Source organism: Bos indicus, chromosome 10 (assembly GCF_029378745.1).
Source record: "Bos indicus isolate NIAB-ARS_2022 breed Sahiwal x Tharparkar chromosome 10, NIAB-ARS_B.indTharparkar_mat_pri_1.0, whole genome shotgun sequence".
NCBI lineage: Eukaryota > Metazoa > Chordata > Mammalia > Artiodactyla > Bovidae > Bos > Bos indicus.
This window is the reverse complement of record NC_091769.1, coordinates 4,829,122-4,856,043: the sequence shown is the minus strand read 5'-3', so window position 1 is coordinate 4,856,043 and position 26,922 is coordinate 4,829,122. Positions and strand designations below refer to the sequence as shown.

The window sequence follows — 26,922 nt, the reverse complement described above, 5'->3', positions numbered from 1 at the left end:
CAAACTTCCTTCTGTGGCTGCCAGAGGGAAGAGGGGTGGAGAGAGGGGCAAAATGGTGAGTGGAATCAAAAGGTACAAACCACTAGCTATAAAATAGCTGTTACAAGGATATCATGTATAACACAGGGAATATAATCAATCTTTCATAGTAACTTTTTATATGGGATATAATCTATAAAGTTATTAAATTACTGTGTGTATACCTGAAACAAATGTAGTATTGTCAGCTATATTTCAATTTTTTTAAGTGTCATTTCGCTGGTCAGAACAGTCAAAATCAATAAGTTTACAAATAATAAATGCTGGAGAGGGTGTGGAGAAATGACTCCTCCTACACCGTTGGTGTAAATGTAAACTGATGCACTGATGGAGAACGTTATGGAGGTTCCTTAAGAAACTAAAAATAGAGTTACCATATGATCCAGCAGTCCCACTCCTGGGCATAGAGCTGGTAAAAAGGGAAACTCTAATTTGAAAAGACACATGTACCTCAATGTTCACAGCAACACTATTCACAATAGCCAAGACAGGAAAGCAACCTGAATGCCCAATGACAGATGAATGGATAAAGAAGATGTGCTATGTATAAACAATAAAATATTACTCAGCCATAAAAAATGACACAAAATAGTGCCATTTGCAGCAATATGGAAGGACCTGGAAAGACAAGTATATGTCACTTATTTGTGGAATCTAAAAAAGACACGAATAACTTACAAGACAGAAACGAGTCACAGACGTAGAAAACAATCTTACAGTACCAACGGCGAAGGCACGGGCGCGATAAATCAGGAGTGTGGGGTTAGCTACTGTATATGAAATAGATACACACTACAATACACCCTGGGCTTCCCCGACGGCTCAGCGGTCAAGAATCTGCTTGTTACGCAGAAGACCCGGGTTCGATCCCTGGGTCAGGAAGATCCCCTGGAGAAAGAAATGGCTACCCACTCCAGTGTTCTTGCCTGGAGAATTCCATGGACAGAGGAGCCTGGCGGGCTACAGTCCGTGGGGTCACAAAGAGTCGGACACAACTTAGCAACTAAACAAAAGCAAGAAGCAAGGATTGTACAGAGAGTTCCCTTATGCCCAGCTATCCTGCCTCCAGTCGTCCCCATTGTTAACAGTCCCCACTAGTCCCCATACTCCGTTAGTATCCTCCATTAGGATACTGCTGATGAGGGGGTAATTTGCCCCCTATCCTTCTTAAGTTCTTTCAGCTGGTCTGGTAATTAAACTGATACAAGACAGAAAAAAACAGGAGGAAAAAACAATTTAATTTGTATGCATGGAGGTCTCATAGAACTAGAATCCCCGAAGTGACCAAAGCAAACTGTTTATGAATCATATTTAGACAAAGAAACAGTTATTTGTGAAGACTTGACAAAACAAAGGGGCTTGTGCTTGGAGCAGCAGACTGAATGAAGAAGCAACAGTTTGTTTACACAGCTTTCCCAGCCCTGAATTCCCTAACTGGTGACCAGGATGCTTTCCATCCTCCTGGTGGGAGGACACCTTCACTTGGGAGATTTATTTCCTGCTTTCAGAAAGACGGGGTCAGAGTCAGTTTTAAAAAAAAAATTTTTTTTTCACCAGCAGCTTCTCAAGTAACTTTAGTCCAAAGCAATCAATATGCCATTGAGGTATATTTTTGGACAGCGCTAAGTGTGCTCCGTCATGTCTGACTCTTTGCAACACCCTGGACTGTAGCCCGCCAGGCTCCTCTGTCCATGGAATTCTCCAGGCAGGAATACTGGAGTGGGTTGCCATTCCCTTCTCCAGGGGATCTTCCCAACTCAGGATTGAACTCAGGTCTCCTGCACTGCAGGATTCTTTACCGTCTGACCTACCAGGGGACAGCCCTGGACCTCAACAATACATTTGTCAAAACTAATGATAATTTGTCAAGGCTAATGAACATTATTACTGACAAAATTCCATACTTTATTCAAACTTCCTTAGTTTTCACTTGATGTCCTTTTCCTGTCCCTGGGACTCATCTGTTGGTCGGACACCACATTACAGTAAGTCGTCACTTCTCTAGGCTCGTGTGGTCTGTGACAAGTCCCTCAGGTTCTTCTGGTTTTTTAGACTTGAGAATTCTGAAGAACATGGGTCAGAATACTTCATAGCTTGGCCCTCAGTTTGGGTCCGTCTGATGTTTTTCTCATGATTGGAGTTAGCATGCTTGGGAGGAAGACTGCAAAGATAAAGTGCCATTCTCATCCACCATGTCCAGGGTATATGCTATCAACATCGCCGATGATGTTAACCTTGACTACATCTGCGGCCGTGTTTGCGGTGTTTGTCAGATTTTTTTCCACCTTGTCCTCCTTTCCAAACTGTACCCTTTGGAGGGAAGTCACTCTAGGCAGCCCATATTTAAGGGATAAAGAGTTATGTTCTATTCATTTCAGAATATAGCCCCTACATAAATTATTTGAAATTGGTTTTTGTTTTTTGCCACAATGCTCAGCTTGTGGGATCTTTGTTCCCCAGCCAGGAATTGAACCCAGGCCCTCTGCAAGTGGAAGTGAGGAGCCCTAAGCACTAGACTGCTAAGGAATTCCTTGAAATTCTTTTGTGCAGAAAATTTGTCTCTTCTTATTTATTTACCTACTCATTTATTTGTGTCAGTATGGATTCAAAGGTATTTATTTTGTACTTTGGGTTATAATCCAATACTACATTATTTATTTTGCTGTTCCAATTGTTTCAGCTTTGGCCATGGATACTGCTTTCAGACAGTCCTTGACTCCCTTTGACATACACCCAGTGTCTTGTTTTTTTGTTTTTTTTTTGAAGGATAATTGCTTTACAGAATTTTGTTCTTTTCTGTCAAACGTCACCATGAATCAGCCATAGGTACACATATATCCCCTTCCTTTTGAACCTCCCTCCCATCTCCCTCCCCAGCCCACCCCTCTAGGTTGATACAGAGCCCCTGTTTGAGTTTCCTGAGACATACAGCAAATTCCCTTTGGCTATCGATTTTACATATGGGAATGTAAGTTTCCATGTTACTCTTTCCATACATCTCTCCCCCTAAGTCAGAAAGAGAAAGATAAATATCGTACTCTAATGCATATATACGGAATCTAGAAGAATGGTACTGAAGAATTTATTTACAGGACAACAATGGAGAAACAGACTTATGGACTGTCTTGTTTTTCTGAGCATTTCTTCACTTTCTGGCACCATAAGATGCTCTAGGTTCATCTTGTGTATTCCCGTCCCAGCCCTACGATCAGACATTTCTCCAGTGAGTCCTGTTCCCCTTTATGGAAAGATGGTATTTAGAATCCAAGATCTGGTGCTGGGTGTTCTCTTTGTTATTGGAATCTAGCACTTCTTTCCTTCTGGTTTCTTCTAGACCCTCTCAGCTGACAGAGTAGAGAATTTTTTCTGTGTATACTAACCAGTATATATACACATATCCCTTGGACTGCAAGGAGATCAAACTAGTCAACCCTAAAGGAAATCAACTCTGAATATTCATTGGAAGGACTGATGTTGAAGCTGAAACTTCAATATTTGGGCCACCTCATGCGAAGAGCTGACTCATTGGAAAAGACCCTGATGCTGGGAAAGACTGAAGGCAAAAGGAGAAGGGGGCAGCAGAGGATGAGATGGTTAGGTAGCATCACCAACTCAATGGACATGAGTCTGAGCAAACTCCAGGAGACAGTGGAGGACAGAGGAGCCTGGCGTGTTGCAGTCCATGGGGTCACAAAGATTTGAACATGACTTAGCAACTGAACAACAAAAATATACATATCTATAAATATTCTTTATGCATCTGTCTATATAGTATGATAAACATGAGTCCATACTAATGTCTGCAAGTCTAATCCATTACCATACATTTTAAAAATACTGCGACAGTAGAGAAATGTAAAGCCAATGTGATTTTTTTCTCTGCTTTTATTTAATTCACTTTTCATAGCAATTTTATCTTTGGCATTCAGTAACTTTACCAGGCCCTGCATTAGAGTTGACCATTTTGACTGAACCCAGGCTCCATGAGTGGGACAGAAGTGTTCAGAGGACAAGACAAGGAGAGCACCTTCTCCACGATTTCCGGGCTAAGCTCTACGGTGGTTGCTCCATTCCTGACACGAAGATTTCTCTTTGGCCTCTCGTATTGTTCAACAAGTGTAAAAACTCTTCCAGGGCAAGTAACTTAAAGTAAGGAATTGTAGTTCACTTAGTTTTAAAATATATGTTTACATTTGTGCAGAGTAAAAGTCACTATTTGTGATGCGTAATTCAGTGTCTTTTCACAAATGTATAGAGCTGTGTATCTATCCCAACAGTCATGATACAGAGCAGCTCATGCACCCTCTAAACTGCCCTATTTCCCTTCATGGTCAACCTTCCTTCCAGCATTTGATAACCACTGACCTATTCATAAGCCCTATAGTTTTGTCTTCTTCAGAATGTCATATAGCATGCAGTCTTTTGGATCTGGCTTATTTCACTTTGCAAAAAATGCATTTGAGATTCTTCAACATTATTATATAAAATCTCATAATTTTAATATTAATGTCTATATGTACTATATCAGCATAGCTTAGGTTTTTGCTCTAGTGAAACCCTAGAACACCTCTTCTAGCTTCCTTTTGCTACATAACAGATCAGCGCAGTCTTAGGAAGTCTAAACATCAGTCTGGACTTCCCTGGTGGTGCAGTGGATAAGAGCCTGCCTGCCAGTTCAGGGGACACAGGTTCGATCCTGGTCCAGGAAGATCCCACACACCGTGGGGCAGCGAGGCCTGTGAGCCACAACTACTGAACCCAAGCTCCAGAGCCCGCCAGCGGCCATGACTGAAGGCCGCCCACCGAGAGCCCGTGCTCTGCAACGAGAGAAGCCACAGCAATGAGAGGTCTGCGCATGGCCACGAAGAGCAGTCCCCGCTCACTGCAGCTAGAGAACGACTGTGCAAAGCAACGGAGACCCAGTGCAGTCATAAATTCATGTTGATGTATGGCAAAACCAATACAATATTGTAAAGTAATTAACCTCCAATTAAAATAAATTTATATTAAAAAATTAAAAAAAATTTTAAAGCCCAATAAAATTATATTACAAACCCTCCCCCCCACCAGTTTATTAACTCAGTTTCCATGGGTCTGGAGTCCAGGCTCAGTGGATTCCTCTGCTCAGGGTCCACAGGCTGCAGCCAACATGTCAGTCTGGGTTGCCACCTCACCTGAGGCTCACAACCCTCTTCTAAGTTCACCTCCGGCAGAACTTCAGTTCACTGCAGCTACAGGGCTGAGGTCCTCGCCCTGTCAACACTTTGACTTCAGTGCTGTGACACTGATTTTGGATTTCTGACCTCTCAAATTGTAAGAGAATAAACATGCGTGCTTTAAGCTACTAAACTGTGGTCATTTGTTACAGCATCAATGAGAGACTAAAACTGCGCACTAGGAGAGAAGGGTATGGCCAGAGGATGTGTTAACAGAACAGGGACTCTCAGGCTCTTCTGACTGTCAACTCTTGGTAAGAAATACGTTTTATATTATATCCAGTATGAGCAAACACACACAGTTAGACACAAAAACATAATGCAAAGTTTTACAAATCAATATTTATTCCACAAAGTATTACCGTGACATTTTCAGAACTGTTTTATTCTATTCCTTTTTTTTTTTTTAAATGCTGGTTGAAAGTGAAAGTCAAAGTCGCTCAGTCGTGTCTAAGTCTTTATAGTCCATGGAATTCTCCAGGCCAGAATACTGGAGAGGGTAGCTGTTCCCTTCTCTAGGGATCTTCCCAACCCAGGGATCAAACCCAGGTCTCCCGCATTGCAGGTGGACTATTTACTGTCTGAGCCACCAGGATAGCCCAAGAATACTGGAGTGGGTAGCCTGTCCCTTCTCCAGGGGATCTTCCTGACCCAGGATTTGAACCTGGGTCTCCCGCATTGCAGGTGGATTCTTTACCAGAACCCACTAAATAGATTTCATAATCTCCTGAGTATCTTGAAAAACACTCCTGTTCAGGGAAGAGTCTACCACCTAAGAAACGTAGACTAGAACCTAATTGAGATGGGCTTTAAATGTCAACTTCTTGGGAATTCCTTGGGCGTCGAATGGTCAGGACACCACGCTTCCACTAAGATCTCACAAGCTGCACGGCACAGACGAATTAAAAAGAAATGTCATCCTCGTGACAGCATAGGACAAATGCTTATAGTTGGTGCTTATAGTAGCTTATAGTTGGTGCCACTGCCATCTGGGGCCCAAACAAAGTGCAGACTTTGTTTAGCTTTTCTCTGGAATTCCAAATGATTCTCTTCTCCAGTGGTTCTCAACTGAGGGTGATTCTGCAGCCCTGGGGACACGGGACAAACATGTCTGGAGACGTTTTTGTTGTTGCAACTAGGAGAAAGACTGCTACTGGCATGAAGTGGGTGGAGGCCAGGGCGGACACTGCCGACCATCCCACAACCCGCGTGACAGCCCCCACGACAATGAATTATCCAGGCCTCGTGTCTATGTTGAGGTTAAGAAGCCATGCTCCACCTGAACCTTCTCTTAGTCTGCGGTGTCCAAATCAGCTGTGTCTGTCTCCTTAGAAGCCCCTTCCAGGCCCATCCTCCCTTACTATGCCCTATGGTCTAAAATGTTGCCTTTTCTAGCTGGCCGAAGACAGTCACAAGCTCTTAAGAATTATGTTTGTGTTTTAGTCCATGAGGGCTGCTGTAACAAACACCACAAACTGGGTCGCTTATACACAAATGTGCTTCTCAGTTCAGAGGCTGGGAGTCCAAATCGAAGTGCCAGCGTTACGGAGTGAGGTGGTCCTCTTCCGGCTTGAGACTTTCCAGCAATCCTGGGTGGTGGAAGAGGAGAGGGAGGCCCAGGGTGCCACCTTTATAAAGGTATGGGTCCCATCTGGGAAGGCTCTGCCCTCATGACTAAGTGCCTCTCAAAGGCCCTGTATCCTGATAACATCACCTTGGGGGGGTTAGATTTCAACACATTAACGTTGGGGGAACACATTCAGACCACAACAGCTTGTGATAAACGGCAGCTGCCTTTAGAAGGGCTTACAAATGGAAAGCAGGGATTGGTGAAAAATGCATGAGCTCTTCTTGGCACACAGCGGCTTACTCCAGACTGCAGCGCTCAGTGAATGACTCCACCACACCTACAAACTGTTTCAGACTTGCCAAACTACAAAACAGCTCATCTGGCCATCGTTTTGCTTTATTAGATTTTACTACAGTCAGACTTAGGGGCTTCCCTGGTGGCTCAGATGGTAAAGAATCTGCCTGCAATGCCGGAGACTCAGGTTCAATCCCTGGGTTGGGAAGATCCCCAGGAGAAGGAAATGGCAACCCACTTCAGTATTCCTGCCTGGAAAATCCCACGCACAGAGGAGCCTGGCAAGCTACAGTCCATGGGGTCACAAAGAATCAGACACAACTGGGCAATGAACACACACAGTCAGACTTTACAGTTGAAAGCCATCTGAATGGGAGACAAGCAGCACTGGTCCATTGAAAACTGAAAAGATAATGACTTCCATATTATAAAGCTGTTTAAGAGGTTTTTCATTCTAAAAATAACTTTACAGTGTCCCTAATTGTGTACGTTCCATGGGCAGGGCACTGGAAAGCAGTTTAAGAGTAGAAGGGAACAGTCAATAACCACCTTCTGTTGCTGCTGCAAGTAAGTGGTGTAAAGTATACCGTATGTTTAGGAAGTGACATCTAATTAGAGCTGATGGGGGACAACTTTCTAAGGGAGGTGCAGGCCATAATCGCAGGGCCTTGGGAGACATCAGGAGTGACATGCATAGAGGAGGGCGTGGTAGTGTCTACTGTAAAGGGTGGGTTGTGAAAATAATCTATTTCAGCCTTCATATTTGGGGTGGTCTTTAGGGAAAAAGTACCACATGCATTGTTAATTCTAGAATGAATGGTTCTGTGGTTTAAGTATGACTGTCTCGTCCAGTTTCAGAGAAACATGAAAGCACCTATAAAAATAAACTCCAGGAAGTGGAAGATACGTTACAAAGAGGGCTTTAAACATAATAATTAGAATTCCTGCCTTCCGAAACGAAGATAGCTTTACTGTGGAAAATACTCCGGCCTGAATTTCTGTGTTGCAGTATGCAGCCCTCCCCCAGCCCCAGGGGAATCTGGAATAGTAGTCTTGGCAAACCAAGCATCAGGAGCTTAAATGGTTAAGGAAGGTGTCTGAAAGGGAAAGTTCCAGAAGGGCACTGTTCCAAGCAGAACAAACCTTGAAAGTGAAAAATATTCTTTACTAGCCAGCCAGGATCCTTCTGCACTTGTATGTATTTCGCCCCCTGGAGCAAAAACACATTTTTTTTTTTTTAACACAACCATTTCATTAAATGCCAATCTTGTTTGGCACTGTGCTAGGCACATTACATAGATTATTCATGGAGTTTTCTGCTGTGTAGTTGTCATGTCCGACTCTTTTGCAACCCCATGGACTGTAGCCCACCAGGCTCCTCTCTCCATAGGACATGTTGGGCAAGAATACTGGAGTGGGCTGCCATTTCCTTCTCCAGGCGATCTTCCTGACCCAGGGATCGGATTGAAACCACGTCTCCTGCAGCTCCGGCATTGTCAGGCATACCACTGAGCTACCACGTTAAGCCCAGTTCATATAGTCATCCCAGTAATTCTATAAGTACCATTGACATATTCTACTTACATGTGAGAAAACAGGCTTGGCCGCCTTGCATATTTGGTTTAACACGAACAAGCTAGAATTAAAAATCTGATGATTTGCGAGGAAACCAGAATTGAAAGAGACACGTGCACCCCAATGTTCATCGAAGCACTGTTTGTAATAGCCAAGACATGGAAGCTAAGAAAGCTGTGGTACATATACACAATGGAGTACTACTCAGCCATTAAAAAGAATACATTTGAACCAGTTCTAATGAGGTGGATGAAACTGGAGCCTATTATACAGAGTGAAGTAAGCCAGAAAGAAAAACACTAATTCAGTATACTAACGCATATATATGGAATTTAGAAAGATGGTAATGATGACCCTATATGCAAGACAGCAAAAGAGACACAGATGTAAAGAACAAACTTTTGGACTCTGTGGGAGAAGGCGAGGGTGGGATGATTTGAGAGAATAGAATTGAAACATGATGCACGTGAGTTTGGGTGAACTCCGGGAGTTGGTGATGGACAGGGAGGCCTGGTGTGCTGCGATTCATGGGGTCGCAAAGAGTCAGACATGACTGAGTGACTGAACTGAACTGAACTGATATATATTACCATATGTGAAATAGATTGCCAGTCCAGGTTTGATGCATAAGGCAGGGTGCTCAGAGCTGGTGCACTGGGATGACCCTGGGGGATGGGATGGGGAGGAAGGTGGGAGAGGGGTTCAGGATGGGGGACACATGTTCACCCATGGCTGATTCTTGTCAATGTATGGCAGAAACCACTACAATATTGTAAAGTAATTAGCCTCCAATTAAAATAAATAAATTAATAAATAAAAATCAGGTGATTTGAATCTAGAGATCATGAAATTAATCATTGTGGTACCTGCAATCTTTCCCCAGTGGCTCTCCTGCAAAGCAGGAGCTGCTGGAGGCATGGGTTTGATCCCTGGATTGGGACGATCCCCTGGAGGAGGTCATGGCAACCCACTCCAGTATTCTTGCCTGGAGAATTCCATGGACAGAGGAGCTTGGCGGGCTGGGTGCTCAGGGCTGGTGTCACAAAGAGTTGGACGTGACTTCTTACCCTTAAACATCTCTCATTCCCTCAACCCCGAGCACCTCCACGGGGTCACAGAGTTGGACGTGATCTTTTACCCTTAAAAAACATCTCTTGTTCCCTCAACCTCCAGCACCTGGTAACCACCATTTTACTCTGTTTTTATGAGTTCTGCTTTTTTTAGATTCCATCCTCAGGTGTTATCATACCTACTATTTATCTTTCTCTACCTGACGTATTGCACTTAGCATAACCTCAAGACCCACGGGGCTGTAAATAGCAGGATTTCCTCCTTCTCGTGGATGAGTAATACTCCACTTTGTGTGTGTGTGTTTCTTCTTTTCCATGTCCTCACTGACACACACCTCTTGTTGTCTTCATAACAGCCATTCTAACAGATACGAGTTGATATCTCACTGTGACTTTTTTTAACCTTTTTAAAATTGTAGTTAACTTCCAATGTTGTATTAGTTTCAGAGGTACAGCAAGTGATTCAGTTATATACATATATATACAAACATATTTTCCTCAGATTCTTTTCCATTATAGGTTATCATGAGCTACTGAATATATTAATAGTTCCCTGTGCTACACAGTCGATCCTTGTTGCTTATCTATTTTATGTACAGTAGTGTGTATCTGTTAATCCCAAACTCCTTGTTTATCCTATCCCTTTCCCTTTGGTAACATAAGATTGTTTTCTATGTCTGAGTTCCTTTTGTAAACGAATTTCTTTGCATCATTTTTTAAGATTTCACAAGTAAGTGATAGTGATACTCGTCTCTGACTTACTTCACTTAGTACGATAATCTCTAGGTCCGCCCTTGTTGCTGCAAATGGCACGATTTCATTGCTCTTTACAGCTGAGTGTGTGTGTCTGTGTTTGCCACATCTTCTCTCTCCATTCAGGTCTTGATGGACACGTACAGTCCTTCCGTGTCTCGGCTATTGTAAACAGTGCTGCTGCGAACACTGGGGTGTGATCTTTTTGAATGAGAGTGTCCACCCTTTTTGGATATATGCCCAGGAGTGGGATTGCTGGATCAGATGGTAACTCTGTTTCTGTGGAAGATGTCATTGGAACGTCCACAGTGGTCACTTTGAATCTGTGGGTGGCTTTGGGAATGGGGGGTTGCTGTCAGCATCAGGGCGCCACGAGCTGCTCCTTTTCCTCTCCCCTTTTATTTGCAGCAGGTTGGTCATTCACAAGCAAACGAGAGTGCCTCTTTATATTACACCAGGAAACAGAGTCGGGTGGGAGAGGGGAGGTGAAACTGAATGCAAAATAAGGCGGACCAGCAAAGGAAAACAGAGAAACCTGTGGAAGTCCAGAGAGGCCGTCAGGAGAATCAGGAATGGGATGAGAATGGAATGGGAGAGAGTCAAGTTTGGAAACAGAGGAGGAGAATCTCAAAAAGGCAGCCCTCCTTCCCGGGGTAACACCGCCCGCTCTGGGCTTTCCCTGCATTGACAATGGTGATTCCCTCACAGTTCAGTTCAGTTGTCTCTGACTCTTTGCGACCCCATGAATCACAGCACACCAGGCCTCCCTGTCCATTACCAACTCCTGGAGTTCACTCAAACTCATGTCCATCGAGTCGGTGATGCCATCCAGGCATCTCATCCTCTGTCGTCCCCTTCTCCTCCTGCCCCCAATCCCTCCCAGCATCAGAGTCTTTTCCAATGAGTCAACTCTTTGCATGAGGTGGCCAAAGTACTGGAGTTTCAGTTTTAGCATCATTCCTTCCAAAGAACACGCAGGACTGATCTCCTTTAGAATGGACAGGTTGGATCTCCTTGCAGTCCAAGGGACTCAGCAGTGGCCACAGGACTGGAAAAGGTCAGTTTTAATTCCAATCCCAAAGAAAGGCAATGCCAAAGAATGCTCAAACTACCACACAATTGCACTCATCTCATACACTGGCACCCCACTCCAGTACTGTTGCCCGGAAAATCACATGGATGGAGGAGCCTGGTAGGCTGCAGTCCATGGGGTCGCGCAGAGTCGGACACGACTGAAGCGACTTAGCAGCAGCAGCAGCATACACTAACTGCTGCTTAGTCGATTCGGTCGTGTCCGACTCTGTGTGACCCCATGGACGGAAGCCCACCAGGCTCCCCTGTCCCTGGGATTCTCCAGGCAAGAACACTGGAGTGGGTTGCCATTTCCTTGTCCAATGCATGAAAGTGAAAAGTGAAAGGGAAGTCGCTCAGTCGTGTCCGACTCTTAGCGACCCCATGGACTATAGCCTACCAGGCTCCTCCATCCATGGGATTTTCCAGGCAAGAGTAATGGAGTGGGGTGCCATTGCCTTCTCCGATACAGCAGTAAAGTAATGCTCAAAATTCTCCAAGCCAGGCTTAGCAATACGCGAACCGTGAACTTCCAGATGTTCAAGCTGGTTTTAGAAAAGGCAGAGGAACCAGAGATCAAATTGCCAACATATGCTGGATCATGGATAAAGCAAGAGAGTTCCAGAAAAACATCTATTTCTGCTTTGACTATGCCAAAGCCTTTGACTGTGTGGATCACAATAAACTGTGGAAAATTCTGAAAGAGATGGGAATACCAGACCACCTGACCTGCCTCTTGAGAAACCTATATGTAGGTCAGGAAGCAACAGTTAGAACTGGACATGGAACAACAGACTGGGTCCAAATAGGAAAAGGAGTTCGTCAAGGCTGTATACTGCCACCCTGCTTATTTAACTTCTATGCAGAGTACATCATGAGAAACGCTAGGCTGGAAGAAGTACAAGCTGGAATCAAGATTTCTGGGAGAAATATCAATAACCTCAGATATGCAGATGACACCACCCTTATGGCAGAAAGTGAAGAGGAACTCAAAAGCCTCTTGATGAAAGTGAAAGTGGAGAGTGAAAAAGTTGGCTTAAAGCTCAACATTAAGAAAACGAAGATCATGGCATCCGGTCCCATCACTTCATGGGAAATAGATGGGTAAACAGTGGAAACAGTGTCAGACTTTATGTTTTGGGGCTCCAAAATCACTGCAGATGGTGACTGCAGCCCTGAAATTAAAAGACGCTTACTCCTTGGAAGGGAAGTTATGACCAATCTAGATCACTTTGCCAACAAAGGTCCGTCTAGTCAAGGCTATGGTTTTTCCAGGGATCATGTATGGATGTGAGAGTCGGGCTGTGAAGAAAGCTGAGCGCCGAAGAATTGATTCTCTCATAGGGAGATGGAAACAAAAGGGTGAGTGGCTAACCAGTGGGCTGCATGGGTCACAGGAGGATGACCTGTTTCTCTAGCAGCATGGATTTCTGAGGAAGTCTCTGTGACTGAGGGGGAAAGTGGGTGAAGGAGGAAAGGGAAAGAGGCAGACAAGTAGAAGGAATGGCCTTACAGGAACAAGAGCCCTGCGATCTGCTTCAAGATTTTGGCAGGAGGTCTAACCCGCAATCAAGGCGCTCCCTGCTGCGGAATGGGCATCCACAAAGCCCCAGGTGCTAAGCCTACACTTCCCCAGTGCGCTGCTAGCTTTTTCTATGCCAGATTCTATTCTACCAGGAGCTCCGAAGTGCAGCCCCAGCGCTCGTTTAGGTAAGTGGAGCCGAAAGTTTGACCTATAGCGCCACCATGTGGAAAACAAAAGTTTCTAATCGCCCATCTGCTAAATTGAACAAAGGAAAACAAAGAAAGGTGTGTGGTATTTCAAATGCAACCATACAGGCGCATTTCATCAAACACTGTAAAAAAAAAATCATGGTAATATGGTATAACAAAACGAAAACAATAATTCTGTAGCAACGGAGCCCACAGGTACAGAATATTGCAATCTGATAAAGAATTCAAAACAGTTGTTATGAAGAGATTCAATGAGCTACAAGAAAACTCAGAACAGCAATTAAAAGAACTCAGGAGTAAAATTAATGACTAGAAGGAGTTATTTACCAAAGAGACTAAAAAAAAAAAATTTTTTTTTTAACAAACAGACAAAAATTCTGGAGCTGAAAAAGTCAATGACTCTGATAAAGAATACATTTGAGAGCTTAGGAAAAGACACAGAAAGATAAAAAAGGAATTAGTGATCCAGAGGATAAGAACGTGGAAATGACTCTGAAGAGTAAAGACAAACTAAGATGTTTAAAAAGTAAAGAAACCCTATGAGAACTATGAGTTATGATGAGAAAAACAAATAGAATAGTTGGTCTACCAGAAGAGTGAAAGAGGGAGCAGAGAGTGTATTTAGAGAAATAATAGCTGAGAATTTCCAAACCCTGGGGAAGGAACTGGATAAACAAGTCCAAGAAACTAGTAGACCATCCTATTATCTCCATGAAAAAGAGAGCTTCCCAAGACACATTATAATGGAATTGCTGAGAACTAGCAAGAAGGAAAGAATCTTAAAGGCAGCCAGGGGAAAAAAGGAAGTAACCTACAAAGGAACTCCATTAGGCTATCAGCAGGATTTCTCATCAGAAATGCTACGGGATGGGAGAAAGTGACATACATATTCAGAGTGCTGAAAGATAAAAACTGCCAGCCAAGAACACTTTATCCAGCAGTTATCCTTCACAGATGAAGAACAAAGGCATTTTCAGACAAACAAAAACTGGCGGAGTTCATCACCATGAGACCTGCCTGGCAAGAGAGGCTGAAAGGGGTTCTTCAAGTTGAAATGAAACGATGCTAATTAGTGACATAAAAGTAAATCAAAGTGTGCTATACTCTAGCAATGGTGAAAAATAAACAGAATATAGATGACATTTTAAAGTTTTAATTCTTTAATTAAAATTTATTAATTCTATTAAACAATTCTTTAAAGATTAATTTTTAAAATTTAATTAAAAAATAATTCATTAAAGAATTACTCCAATCCACAAATTTCCATTTGTCTATGCCTTCTTTAGTTTCTTTCAACAGTCTTGTAGTTTTCATTCTAGAGATCTTTCACTTCGATTAAATTTATTTCTAGATATTTTTCTGTTTTTGAAGTTATTGTGAAAGGGACAGTTTTTTCAGATCTTTTGTTACTGTATAAATGCATCTGACTTCTGTATGTTAATCTTGTGTCCTGCAACTTAACTGAATTTGTTGATTAGTTCAAACAGCTTTTATTGAGTCTCTGGGATTTTCTCTATTTAAAATCACAGCATATCATCTGCAAATAATGTCAATTTTATTTCTTCCTCTCAAATTTGGATGATTTTATCTCTTTGTCTTGCTTAACTGCTCCAGCTAGGACTTCCAGTACTACATTGAACAAGAGAGTTGAGAGTGATACTTGCTCCTGATCTTAGGAAAAAAGCTTTCAATTTTTCTCCATTGAGTATACTGTTATAACGTTACCTGTGGATTTCTCATTTTGGTTTCGCTGAAGTATGTTCCTTCTATACCAATCTTTGGAAGGTTTTTATCATGAAAAGATGTTATATTTTGTCAAGCGCTTTCTCTGAATTTATTGGTTACTCTTCAGTTTTCTCTCTCATATATATATGGCACCCCACTCCAGTACTCTTGCCTGGAAAATCCCATGGATGGAGGAGCCTGGAGGGCTGCAGTCCATGGGGTCGTTAAGAGTCGGACACGACTGAGTGACTTCACTTTCACTCTCACGCACTGGAGAAGGAAATGGCAACCTGCTCCAGTGTTCTTGCCTAGAGAATCCCGGGGACGGTGGAGCCTGATGGGGTGCCGTCTCTGGGGTCGCACAGTGTCGGACACGACTGAAGCAACTTAGCAGTAGCAGCAAATATATATATATATAGAAATATTTAATATCTAGTTTTGGAGTCACACTGAATGAGCTGTGTTAAGTCAGCAACTGCAACACTAGCAACAGAATCCTAATGAAACTTGTCCTCAAAATAGCTGTGATTTTGAATCACTAGACAAAACATGATTGCTATTATTTTTGGTGCCCTGAAATATACTTTTTTTGGGTCAGACTTCAATGAGCTGAGGAGAAATGGAGGATGGGGACTCCTTTCTTTGCAAACAAGATGTTTTGATATGAGGATCCTGAAGTGAATGCAGGGCTGCTGTAGATGAAAGAGATACAACCCTTGTTGCACCCCTAGAGGAAGCATTTCTGGGACCCAAGACCTCTAGACCATAATAGACCCTAGAGTTGAGACGACAGGAAGCACACTTTCCCCCGGCAGGTCATGGGGAGTGGGGTGAGTTTGGCCGCTCCTACTTCTGCCCCGTGGCTCACCTGCTGGGAACAGAGCAGCACGTGCTGACTGTCGCCTGAGGCACCCAGTGCCCCAGCTGTGCTTTAAAAAGGCCATGACGTGGCCCTAGCAGTCCAGCAGCTTGAGTTGGGCGGCAGGTAACAAAATCGGTTGATCAACTGTTCTGCATTCACTGCAGCACCTCCTTTGCTGTAAGGCAGATGCCTTGGTCCTTTGTGATGCTATGTGGGCCCTCCCGTGTGAGCTGATCAAACTCTTTGTAGGTCCTTCAATAGTGATGCTGGTTGAGGACATGCAGCCTGGAAACAAAAGCCCATATCCAGAATATGCGTCCATTCTGTCAGGATTAATTCACTCCGCTTTCTAAAACGGAAGGGGCAAAAATTACTTGCCACAAGCGGCTGCTGGGTTTCCTCAAGGGAAGGTGCTGCATCGGGGGCTCAGCACTGGTCTCTGTTACTGGTAGAAAGACATCTGACACAATCAGTGGCTAAGTTAGCCTTGATGAGCAGGAGCTCATGCTGCTGGGCCCACGTGTGGCCTCAATCCCTGGATACCCCATTCAAGCTCCACTGTACCAACCTGAGGCCGATGGCAGAAGCACAGGAACACTTTGCTGAGCCATTCTGCTGTATTTGTCAGTACAGCATTTCTTCAGATGATTTCTATCGTATTTGATGGTTTGAACGAATTCTAGCTTTTCAGATGATTTGAATCGTCTTTCTAACGATTCAAAAATCTTCACATTTTCATGCTTATTCCGATATAAATCTATCCACAAGCCTCCTCCCCAAGCTTCCTTACCCTGATCTTCCAATCTCTGTCCTTCTGGGGCTTTGGCTAGCCCCTGCATGCTCCCACCATAACGGGGACAGAGGCACGTGGTGAGGTTAGATTGCTAGCTGGCAGTGTCAGCTTGGGAACCGTGCCCAATAATCCTCAAAAGGTTGGGTATTTTCCATTTCCCAGTGTCTGGTTAGTCAAGTAAGTCCCTTTAAAGGAAGTCGTGGAAAAATAATTCATCTATGCCCTTGCCATGCTTTGCTGGGTTGTCCTCCTGGAGACTCGATCTTTCTGTGAATCAGTGAGTTCTGGGTCTGAGAACCGGCTCAGGATCAGAAACTGGACCACGAGTCATGCCTTTTTATTGTGGTGGTTACTCTCAACCTGGTCATCCGATTTTTTATTTCTTTTGATTATGCAGATTGGGCAATGCCCTCACTGGCTGACCACCTATCTTGCACCTTTCATTTAAAAGTACACACACACCACTCATTCTCCCTTTTTCTTGGGTAATTTGATAACATGCTGTGATGGTTAATTTTATGTGTCAACTTAATTGGGCCATGGGGTTTCCCAGACATTTGGTCAAACATTCTGGGTATTTCTGTGAGGGTGTTTTTGGCTGAGATTAACATTTAAATCAGTAAACTGAGTGAAGTATATTGCCCTCCCTTGTGTGAATGGGCCTCACCCAAACAGTTGAAAGCACGAGTAGAACTTAAAAGGCTGATCCTTTTCATTGCTCCTGTCGGAGTGCCTTCAAGCTAGGACATCAACCTTCTTTTCCTTGCCTTCTCATTTAAAAATGATCACCAACAAATGATGATTTTATTTAAAAATATTTATCATAAGGAACAGGCCCACATGAGTCCCATTCATTATAAGTTCCAAGGTCTGCAGGGTGAGTTGATAAGCTGGAGACCCAGAGAGCCTAAGGTGGAGCTCCAGTCTGAACGCTGGCAAGATTGAGATCCAGGATGAACCCTTGTTTTATTTCAACTCTGAAGGCAGAAAAAAGCCGATGTTCCAGTCTGAAGGCAGTAAACAGGAGGAATTAAAAGAGGCAGCCTTTTCATTCTATTCATGCTTTCAACTGACTGGGTAAGGCCTGTTCACATTAGGGAGTGCAACATGCTTTACTCAGTCTACTGATACAATGTGAACCTGTCACACACACACACTCACACCCTACTGGTTCCAGAGAACCCTAACTAACACACATGCCACAGATACAGATACCCTTTTTACCTAGATTTTTCTCACTTAACATTATATTCTAGGAATCAATTTTATCAGTGTTTAGCACTAGAGAGGGATATCTCATTGTGATAACTCCATAAGACATCCTAATGTGGATGCAATCCAACTTCTCAACCAGTCTCCTTATAAAGGACATTTGGGTCACTCCAGCCTTTTGCTGTTAAAACTAGTATGACAGCTACCATTATTTATTCAACCATTTCCTTACTGGTGGGCAATGAAGATATTTCCAGTTTATTATATAACTATTATTTTGCTTTAAAAAGGCGATGAAATAATTACCTTTGTATATAAAGATATCCAGGAATGCTACGAGAATACAGAGTCTCCAAAGTGAGTCACAGGGTATGTATGATATGTGTATTTTTAAGTTTTTAAAATTTTCACAGAACTTGGCATATACATTTAAGTTACAGTAAATTACATTCCCACCAGCAATATATGACAGTTTTCATCCCTCACATGCTCTCCAGCACTGGGTATTGTCACCCCTCCTAATTTTTGCTAGTATGACAGAAGAAGTGGAAGTGAAAGTGTCAGTCGCTCAGTCGTGTCCAGCTCTTTGCGACCCCATGGACTGTAGCCGCCAGGCTCCTCTGTGCATGGGATTCTCCAGGCAAGAATACTGGAGTGGGTTGCCATTCCCTTCTCCAGGGGATCTTCCCGATCTAGGGATTGAACTCAGGCCTCCTAGATCACAGGCAGATTCTTTACTGTTTGAGCCACCAGGGAAACCCATGACAGGTGAAAGAAAAATCTAATTGTTCTTTAAACTTGCATTCCTAGGTTACTAGTGAGATTAAGCATCTTTACATCTTAAGTGATCACTGAGATTTTGTTTTCTATGACTTGCTTATTTTTGTCATTTGCACATGACTGGGTTTCTTTCTCATATTAGAATATAGTGAGAGATATTCCACTATTTAGGTTAAAGCATAATCTGGCCTGGAAGTTTCCCTAATTTTGGTACATTCTAACCAAACAAAAAATTTTTCCATAATTCACACCTCTCCCCCAGAAAAATGAAAAAAAGAAAACATACATATTGCCAGGCACTCTTGTGTGGTACTGCAGATAGCTCCATTAGGACAGGGACTTGTTAACCTGGCACATTTGTCAATCGACTGAAGAGCAGGGGCTTCCTTGCATGTTCTGCTTTGCATAACTTTCTTCAAGAACTTTGATACACTTCTGAACTGATGGAAATCCCAATAATCACAGACTGAATTTCCTGAATGGGGCTTAGAGTCAGATTAATTTTATTAAAAAAAAAATAGTGACTTTTCTTATACCCCAGACCTTGGAGTAAAATTCACACATGCCACAGACCTAAGGAAATATTTCAAAAAAAGAACATTTGGGGAGAGAGGACTATAACTACAGGGAAAACCTTAGTCTAACTGGAGGAAGAACCTCACTCATGGATCACAAGATAAGACTAAATATGAAAATGTGGGCAAATTACGTGATACACTGCTCTTGACTTGTGAAATAATTTAATTTTACAATGAGCTTCTGAATGTTAAAAATATAAATTAAATAAACCAACATTAACAGCTGCTTAACAGTGATAAAATATACTTTTATTTTTTTGTTGAGTCAGAGGGTCGTAAAAAAAATTATTGCTAAAGTAGATATCAGGCAAACAGAACAGTGCTTTGTAAGTCCGGTTACCTTGGAGTTTATTTAAACTAAGAGAAATAGGTCATAATGTTTTCATGCAATACATACTTCGTTCTTTAAATAACAATTGTGACAAATAACAGAAATTATTAAGGAATGTTGCACTTGTGATCCATACAAAACACCAACATTTTGGGTTGTACACAATTTAAAGAAATGTCCTGAACAGTTTTCGAAATACTGTAATAGCCAATACATACAGGCATGCCTTAGGTGGCCACAGGAATGCAGTTTAAAAAATGAAGAAAAAAAAATCACACTGGAACTACTTAATTTCTTCAAAACCACTGAGCAAGAAAAGCAACATTGAACTTCCACACTGATTTTATATAATGTCTATACAGTACCTTGACTTAAATCCAAGAGTAAAAGTTAAGACTCTCCTCCTTTATTTTTGGTAAACAACTGCATGGTAAACTTAGATGACTTTTTCCCCTGGATTTTACCTGGGAGTGGCCTTTTTAATTTTTTATTTAAAAGAGGGCAGGTTTGGCACTTTTATACTGATGTCACCAATGTTAATATTTCTTGGGATCTCAGGAAGATTCATATTCTTTACAGCTGATACAGCACGGGCTGGAGCTCCTGCTAAGCCAGCCTGTATACAGAAGCAAATAAAAGAAAAAGAAAATGAACAACTCAGGTGTAGCTCACCAAACACACTAAAACTGGAGGACAATGGTAAAAGATTTTCATAGAACAAGCTTAGAGACCAGATGGTAGTTTGAATTGGTATGGAATGGTTACTTTGAAATACTAATCTATAAAGAGAAAACAGTTGACACATTAAAAAATACAGTGAGTACATGCAATGATAACAATGTAAAGATTTAAATACAAATTAACTTGTACTATGGAAACATCACACAAAATATTTAAATTGCATAGCTAGATCTTCACCTTTATCTTGATTTAACTGACTTATGATATAAACATGAAGCATATTTTACATTACTTTCCTTATTAGACACCTCTTGCAACAACTGTGATAGATTTTGGGTTTTTGCTTTTAAACTGTCATTTATTATTAATATATGCTGTGAAATAAAAATTGAAAGTAATAAATCATGTTTAGTTACTTAGGGCTAAACCCTTAAAACATTTCAATACAATAAAGCTTTTTAAAATATGTTTTACAACTGTAGAGGTTCTTCTAAACTTTTCTAGGAAAGTTCCAGAACATTAAAAAACAAAATCAGGCTTTTAAAGTGAAGCCTCAATCCAAAGAGAATGGTTCTGTCAAAAAATGAAACTGTAAGAGGATCAATCCAACCCTTCAATGCATTAGTAAAAATATAATGATTAAAAATATTTTGTCATATAAAGTAGATTCAACATATGTTCAGTTTATAATATACAAATTTGGAGAAAGAAACAGCATAAATGCAAAAGGTAGGATATATATGAATACATGAATTTAACAATTTCTTATGCCATTAATGTGTACAATATCTGGCTTTCATCTTAGAAGGACAATTTGTAATTTGTGAAAAATTTTGAGAGAAATTTTGAGAGAAAACATGCTTAAAATTATAAGAAAAATGCATATACATCACTTTTCTCAAAAAACTACATCAATCGTCATTATGTTTTTAAGGTTTAATTTATATATTAATTAGATTTCATCAATTTTTACTCAGTTTATATAAAAAAGTCAACAAACATATGGGAATTCAGTACCATACATTATCTTGCACAAAAGCAATTAAGTAACAAAAACAAATCTTCCACTTTGCTTAGGTTTCATATATGAGACAGTGTCCATGTTATTAGAAAGATGAGTTTTAATGTCCCTTTTTGTAATTTAGTTTGTTTTTTCTCTTATGTAATCCTACCTCTTTTGTTAATTAAAAAATAGTAATAATAAAGCTGTTACCTGAGAAAAATCTTGACTGATACAAAATAGGCCAGTGTAAACTATTAGCTGAATAAAGGATACAAACATTGTTAAGCAATGAAATAAAAGCCATGGATTATCAAGTCAGAATTGGAAATAATAGAAAAATCAGCAAAATAGTATTAATAATATATATGGTCCACACAGGCAATGATAAGGGTGATATGGATGAAAAACTCCATACCCAATTAAAGGCTAAACAGGGCCGGAGAATTCAATTTTTATAATTTAATGGAGGTTAGTTGTTTTTGATGTATAACTAAAAATTTGATTGACCTCTACATTTATACCTACCTGAAATAGTGCAGTTTTTGTTATACCCCACTTCTCTCCAACTGCCCCCCAAAAGATGATGGAGATACAGATGAATATTATTTGGGCTTCCCAGGTGGCCTTAGTGGTAAAGAACCCGTCTGCCAATGCAAGAGACATGGGTTTGATCCCTGGATCGGGAAGATCCCCCGGAGGAGGGCATGGCAACCCACTCCGGTATTCTTGCCTGGAGAATCCCATGGACACAGGAGCCTGGCGGGCTACAGTCCACAGAGTCGCAAAGAGTTAGACACAACTGCAGCGACTTAGCACACATGCCAACTTGGTGTTTTCAAGTTCAGTGTTTAGCTACCAGAATTTAGAATGGTTTAGAATCAGAGAAGACTCTAATTCAAAGAGCTTTTACCATGTTGTAGGCTTTCTTCCTTTTACTAAAAAGTATGCTGTTTTCTGAGGGAACAAAAATTATTTAACAAAATTACAGACAACCTGGAAATAGTTATCATTTTTCCAGGTAAAAAGGTTTTATATTTTTTTCTATTTAAATAAGCAACTTGCTCCTATTTCTACTCTGGAATTTATATACCAGGTGCTAGTTATGAGTAGGCTATAGGAAAGCACTGACAAAGTATTTAAGTATAAATACTTTAAAACGCATGAATTATTAGAGGATTTTTATTATTGAGAAAAAGAGAGAGAACAGGTAGGGGTGCATGTGTGTGTATGTGTCCATCTGTTTTATTGGATGCTATGCTTAACATTTATAAGTAGTAAAAATACATTTTTGTAGTATTAAATGTCATTGTCAAGAAGCTTTCTTTCCCTATAATACCCTGTATCATAAGCAGCTAAACTAGAGAATAAAATTGCATCCTGTTAAATTTCATTAGATTAAGTCGTTTCTTTGTGACCACAGACGGTGTTGACTGCTGGCTGCTAATAAGAATACATAAAGTCAATATAGCAATTGATTTAAATAGCATATATGTGCCAAATTCATATTACGTAAAACCAAAAAGTTTCTAAGTCAACAAACTACAATTCCTCTAAACATAAGCAGCAAGCCATAGACATGCAAAGGGTGGTAACTAATCAGAACACGCAAATGAATTTAGAGAATCAAATTATTTCTCAAGCATGTTCAATACTTCTGTGTAGTATGTCACAAATTTAAATGATAGAAAACTTAAAAATTATAATGTGTACTTCAATTAAGTTTTAATTAAACTAACATTTTAAGAAATCAGATTCTGTAGAATATAAAATGGAAAGAAAAACATGAGAAGGACTGTTGATCAGTAAGTAGACGCTTAGCAAATGAGCTGTTAATGTACAAAAATTCAGACTTTAAAAAATAATAGACCTCATGTCACTCAGATAGTTAACACCAGAACTGCTATAAACACATTTCAGTTTCAGACTTACATGAACGTGAAGTCTGAAACATTTTTATTAAAGAATAAAATGTAAAAGAGGTAATTTGCCATTAGAAAATCAGTTTGCCAACAAAAAGGTATAAAGGAATTTTCATCTGAGTTGAGCTCTTTTAGATATACTCAAAACAAGATAACATTTATTAACACAATTTTTTAACACTGAAATTTACAGAAATTAAGTTTACCTGTCTTGTTAGTAGTATGTACAGTTTAAAATGTAAAAATAAGATACTTCTGACAGTACAACATAGTTCTTATAGATTTAAGATTACACAGTTGACATAAAGCAGAAATAAAAAGAATGAAACCCTACTGGAGAAATAACTTGTTTCCATCTAAGCTGTTATACTCGAGCACCACCATAGCAGGTAAACTGCAGCAACTTCACTAACAAAACAAATACATGAATCCAAAGCAGTTAAGAGTATGAATTGGATGGAGGAATGAAGTACAGTATATAAAAGAATGATCATGTTTTCTCTCCCATGAGATTAAATAAATTAACAGAATTAAGAGAAAGAAAACAAAATGAAGTCTGCAAGTATACCAAAATGAGGCCAAACAGATAGAAGACTTATACAGACATACTCTCAGAAATTTCAAGCACTTGAATCACAAAGATAGTAATGGATGGATATGATTCGTTTTTGATTTTTTTTTTAATTGCCAGACCCAAAAATAAACAAAATGTGTGCAAGCAAAACTGAAAAAGCAGCATTATAAAATATATTTCATTCAAAGACTCTGAAGGCTCCCTTTTCCTCATGCAATAAGCAATTAGCTTTCTCCAAGGGAAAAGGAGAGAACCTAGATATTTACTTCATCTAACACATAAAACATTCTACCATCTTAAAATATTTTTTCAAGCTTGAAATAGACCATAATAAGATGGTAGTTGGAATAATTTTTACATACTAAAACCTTTACCCACCCATCCTGCTGGAAGTTGCTATATGCACAATTCATAATTTTGACCTAACAGCAAAGTGAAAGAACATCAACATTAATAAACACAGTATTAAATGGTTTCAGACTCAAAATCATTAACAAAATAATGGCAGGTTTTGAAAGCATGTTTTGAGCAGAATGGAAAATGTCAGTATTTTAATTTCTGATTTTAAGGCAGAATAACTTTTAAACTGGGGACAGGCTTGCTCTTTGCTTTAAAGGCAGTGTTTTAAAACTGCAATTATAAACAGATTAGAAATGCTGCTGACAGTCCTCTAGTGAGCAAGAACGATGGCATTTTATGAAAATTTTTATCAAAATGAGAATATTTAAAAATTGTAAACCTTTCAGGTCTAGTAATTTTATGTAATCTTAAATTATAGTTTTAATTTCTAGCATAGGATTTACCTGTGTGAAATAAATATAGCAGACTGACATCATTTATGGATTTAATATAAATAGTTTTGACCATGACATGTGACCTCCAAGGTCCTCACCATAATTCTGAAGGGGAGAGTAACTGGGCATGTCAAGGTAGAGGGGCAGAACCAACCCACAAGCTGACTTTCTAACATCTATATCTGAGGGCCACTTTTCTTGTTCTCTATTCTTTGAAAATAGATACTTGATTAAAAAAAAAGCAAATCAGTAGTTTTACTGATAGATGTTATAAGACCCAAGTTACTGATGGTTCTATGCTAGAAAAAACAATTTAACATAAATTAAAGGCTGGAATGTAGAAATTGGCAGTGATTTGAGATTAATGGAATAAACAAGACTGATTATGCATTTTCTGTCCCTGGGATACAGTAATACAGATCTGGGGTTCAAAAGTGTGTCCCCAGCTTCATAAGATAAGGCCCACAAGCTCAGGATAAGAAATTATAAAACCACCTGTATGGTGCTGCTTTCTAAACATATCCAGAAAGTAATAATCTAGTGTCTAAAAAACGCTGCCAGATTCTCAGTGGCATTTTTCTAATTACTAAAGTGGCTAACCTAAGTTTATATATTTTTCCCTGCATGAGACTCAAGAAAGCATTTTCATTTGAAATTTTAAATGGAGGTATGTAAACATTTTCATTTTTCCTGAAATGGCTCTGTACAAAAAGTTGTTCATTATCATCTCTATATGGAAATTCACACAGGTAACCTGTGGTGTGAAAAATTCACAGGAAATAGAGAAAATTTAGTTTTGTAGGGCTAGGAGTCTATTTAAAACATTTTCAATTTTTGCCAATATGCTTTGCAAAAATTTTCAAGGTTTACAATATCTTATTGAGTCATATTATGATATATTTAGATATCAGAAGCTTGCTACAGTAGAAATCCATTTTAGTTTGGTCAATATATTTAATTCCATGTTTTAGAGCATTTAGTTCAATTTTAGAAAATTTCTGATTTTACTTTGCTGGCCACTTTCAATATTCATCTGTCAGTCAAAACTGTAAAAGCAATTCTGTTAAGACTTTGGAACTGAAAACCATTAAGTGGGAGGAAAGGGACTATTTAACAGTCACTGTTCTAAGCCTTTGTGGGTTCCCACTTTGTATCCAAATCTCTAAAGGTTCAGCTTTTGGTTTTTAAATTCAGAGCTTCTAAAACCCAGCAGGCAATTTTATGTTATTAATAGAATCCTAATTTAGAAAGATGAGGGAAAAGTATCTGTGAGAGTTAAATTAAGATCGGTTCTGCCATATGGTGCTCAAAATAAACTCTATAATTTATATGCACAAAGTAAATTGTCATTTCTAGAAATGTAATTAATCAGTTAGATGACAATGTTTTTAAAAAAAGAACAAAAAATTTAAACTTTCCTTCACAATGCAGGCAGACAAAACAGAACAAAGATGACATCAATGATATACTAATAAAATACACTAAGTCCAATAAAAGATGAGTAACTACAGGGAGAAACGAGAATGGAAAATAGCTACAGGGACTATATGGGCTCATTAACACAAAGAATTTTTGAGTCTGGCCTAAATAATTAATTGCCTTTGACATCATTTTGCTTTCCCTTTGTTAAAGTACATTTTTCTCAAAGTCAGCAATACCTTGTCTACCTGTCCTGTCTGGGAGATTGAAAGATAAAGGTCTGTAAGAGAGAAGAATGGAAAGAGCTAGAAAGATCAGGATGTTCGGAAAAAAGAGGACTGACTTTTAAAAAGTAGTGACTAAATTCAGACCCATTTATTCATCTTGAAAATCACATGAAATACATATGTTCCCAGCCCCACCCCTCCACCTCCACACCCAGGGAGTCTTTCCACACCTAGGCAGATCCTGAGTGCCTCTTCCAGGTCCCCAAGTCCCAACAACCTCCCAGCTTAAACCCTCCTTTCCCAAGATCCCAACCTTATAGTAAACCACTTATCTATTAAAGCAGGAGAGAGGAAAATCTATTCAGAGCATTATCTTTGATTCTCATCTTTTAAAAGATCTGAGTCATCTTTGCTTCTACTTGTCTAGGTAATTAAACTGGCTCACTTTTGACTGTTACTGGAAATACACTACTTTTAAAATAATAAAATCTTTTTATTTCTGACAAAGTTAAAGGGACCTTGAAACATCCATGTTATATTTTAAAAGCTGTACTGTAACTACATCCAGGCTTTTTAAAAGACACATGATATTCTAAACAATAGTCAATTTTTAGAATATGATAAATAAGTCTTTTCATCAATCATGGTTTTCTGAACTTTAAGATTTTCTTTGTAAATTTTTGCTTATATAGTACATTTTAA

General features: G+C 40.0%; 1 protein-coding gene across 4 annotated transcripts in view; it reads right to left on the bottom strand.

The window, feature by feature from the left end:
* Positions 1-19,499: 19,499 nt before the first annotated feature.
* AP3S1 (adaptor related protein complex 3 subunit sigma 1) overlaps positions 19,500-26,922 on the bottom strand; it is a 75,763-nt gene continuing 68,340 nt past the window's right edge. For 3 of the 4 annotated variants that reach the window (XM_019968034.2, XM_019968032.2, XM_070796834.1), the window contains one exon: positions 19,500-20,219. In XM_019968034.2, the coding sequence (XP_019823593.1) occupies positions 20,091-20,219 (129 nt within the window). In that variant the 3' untranslated portion in view covers positions 19,500-20,090. Of the gene's footprint in view, positions 20,220-26,232; positions 26,274-26,922 lie in introns of all 4 variants that reach the window. The other variant, XM_019968033.2, reaches the window with a different exon arrangement.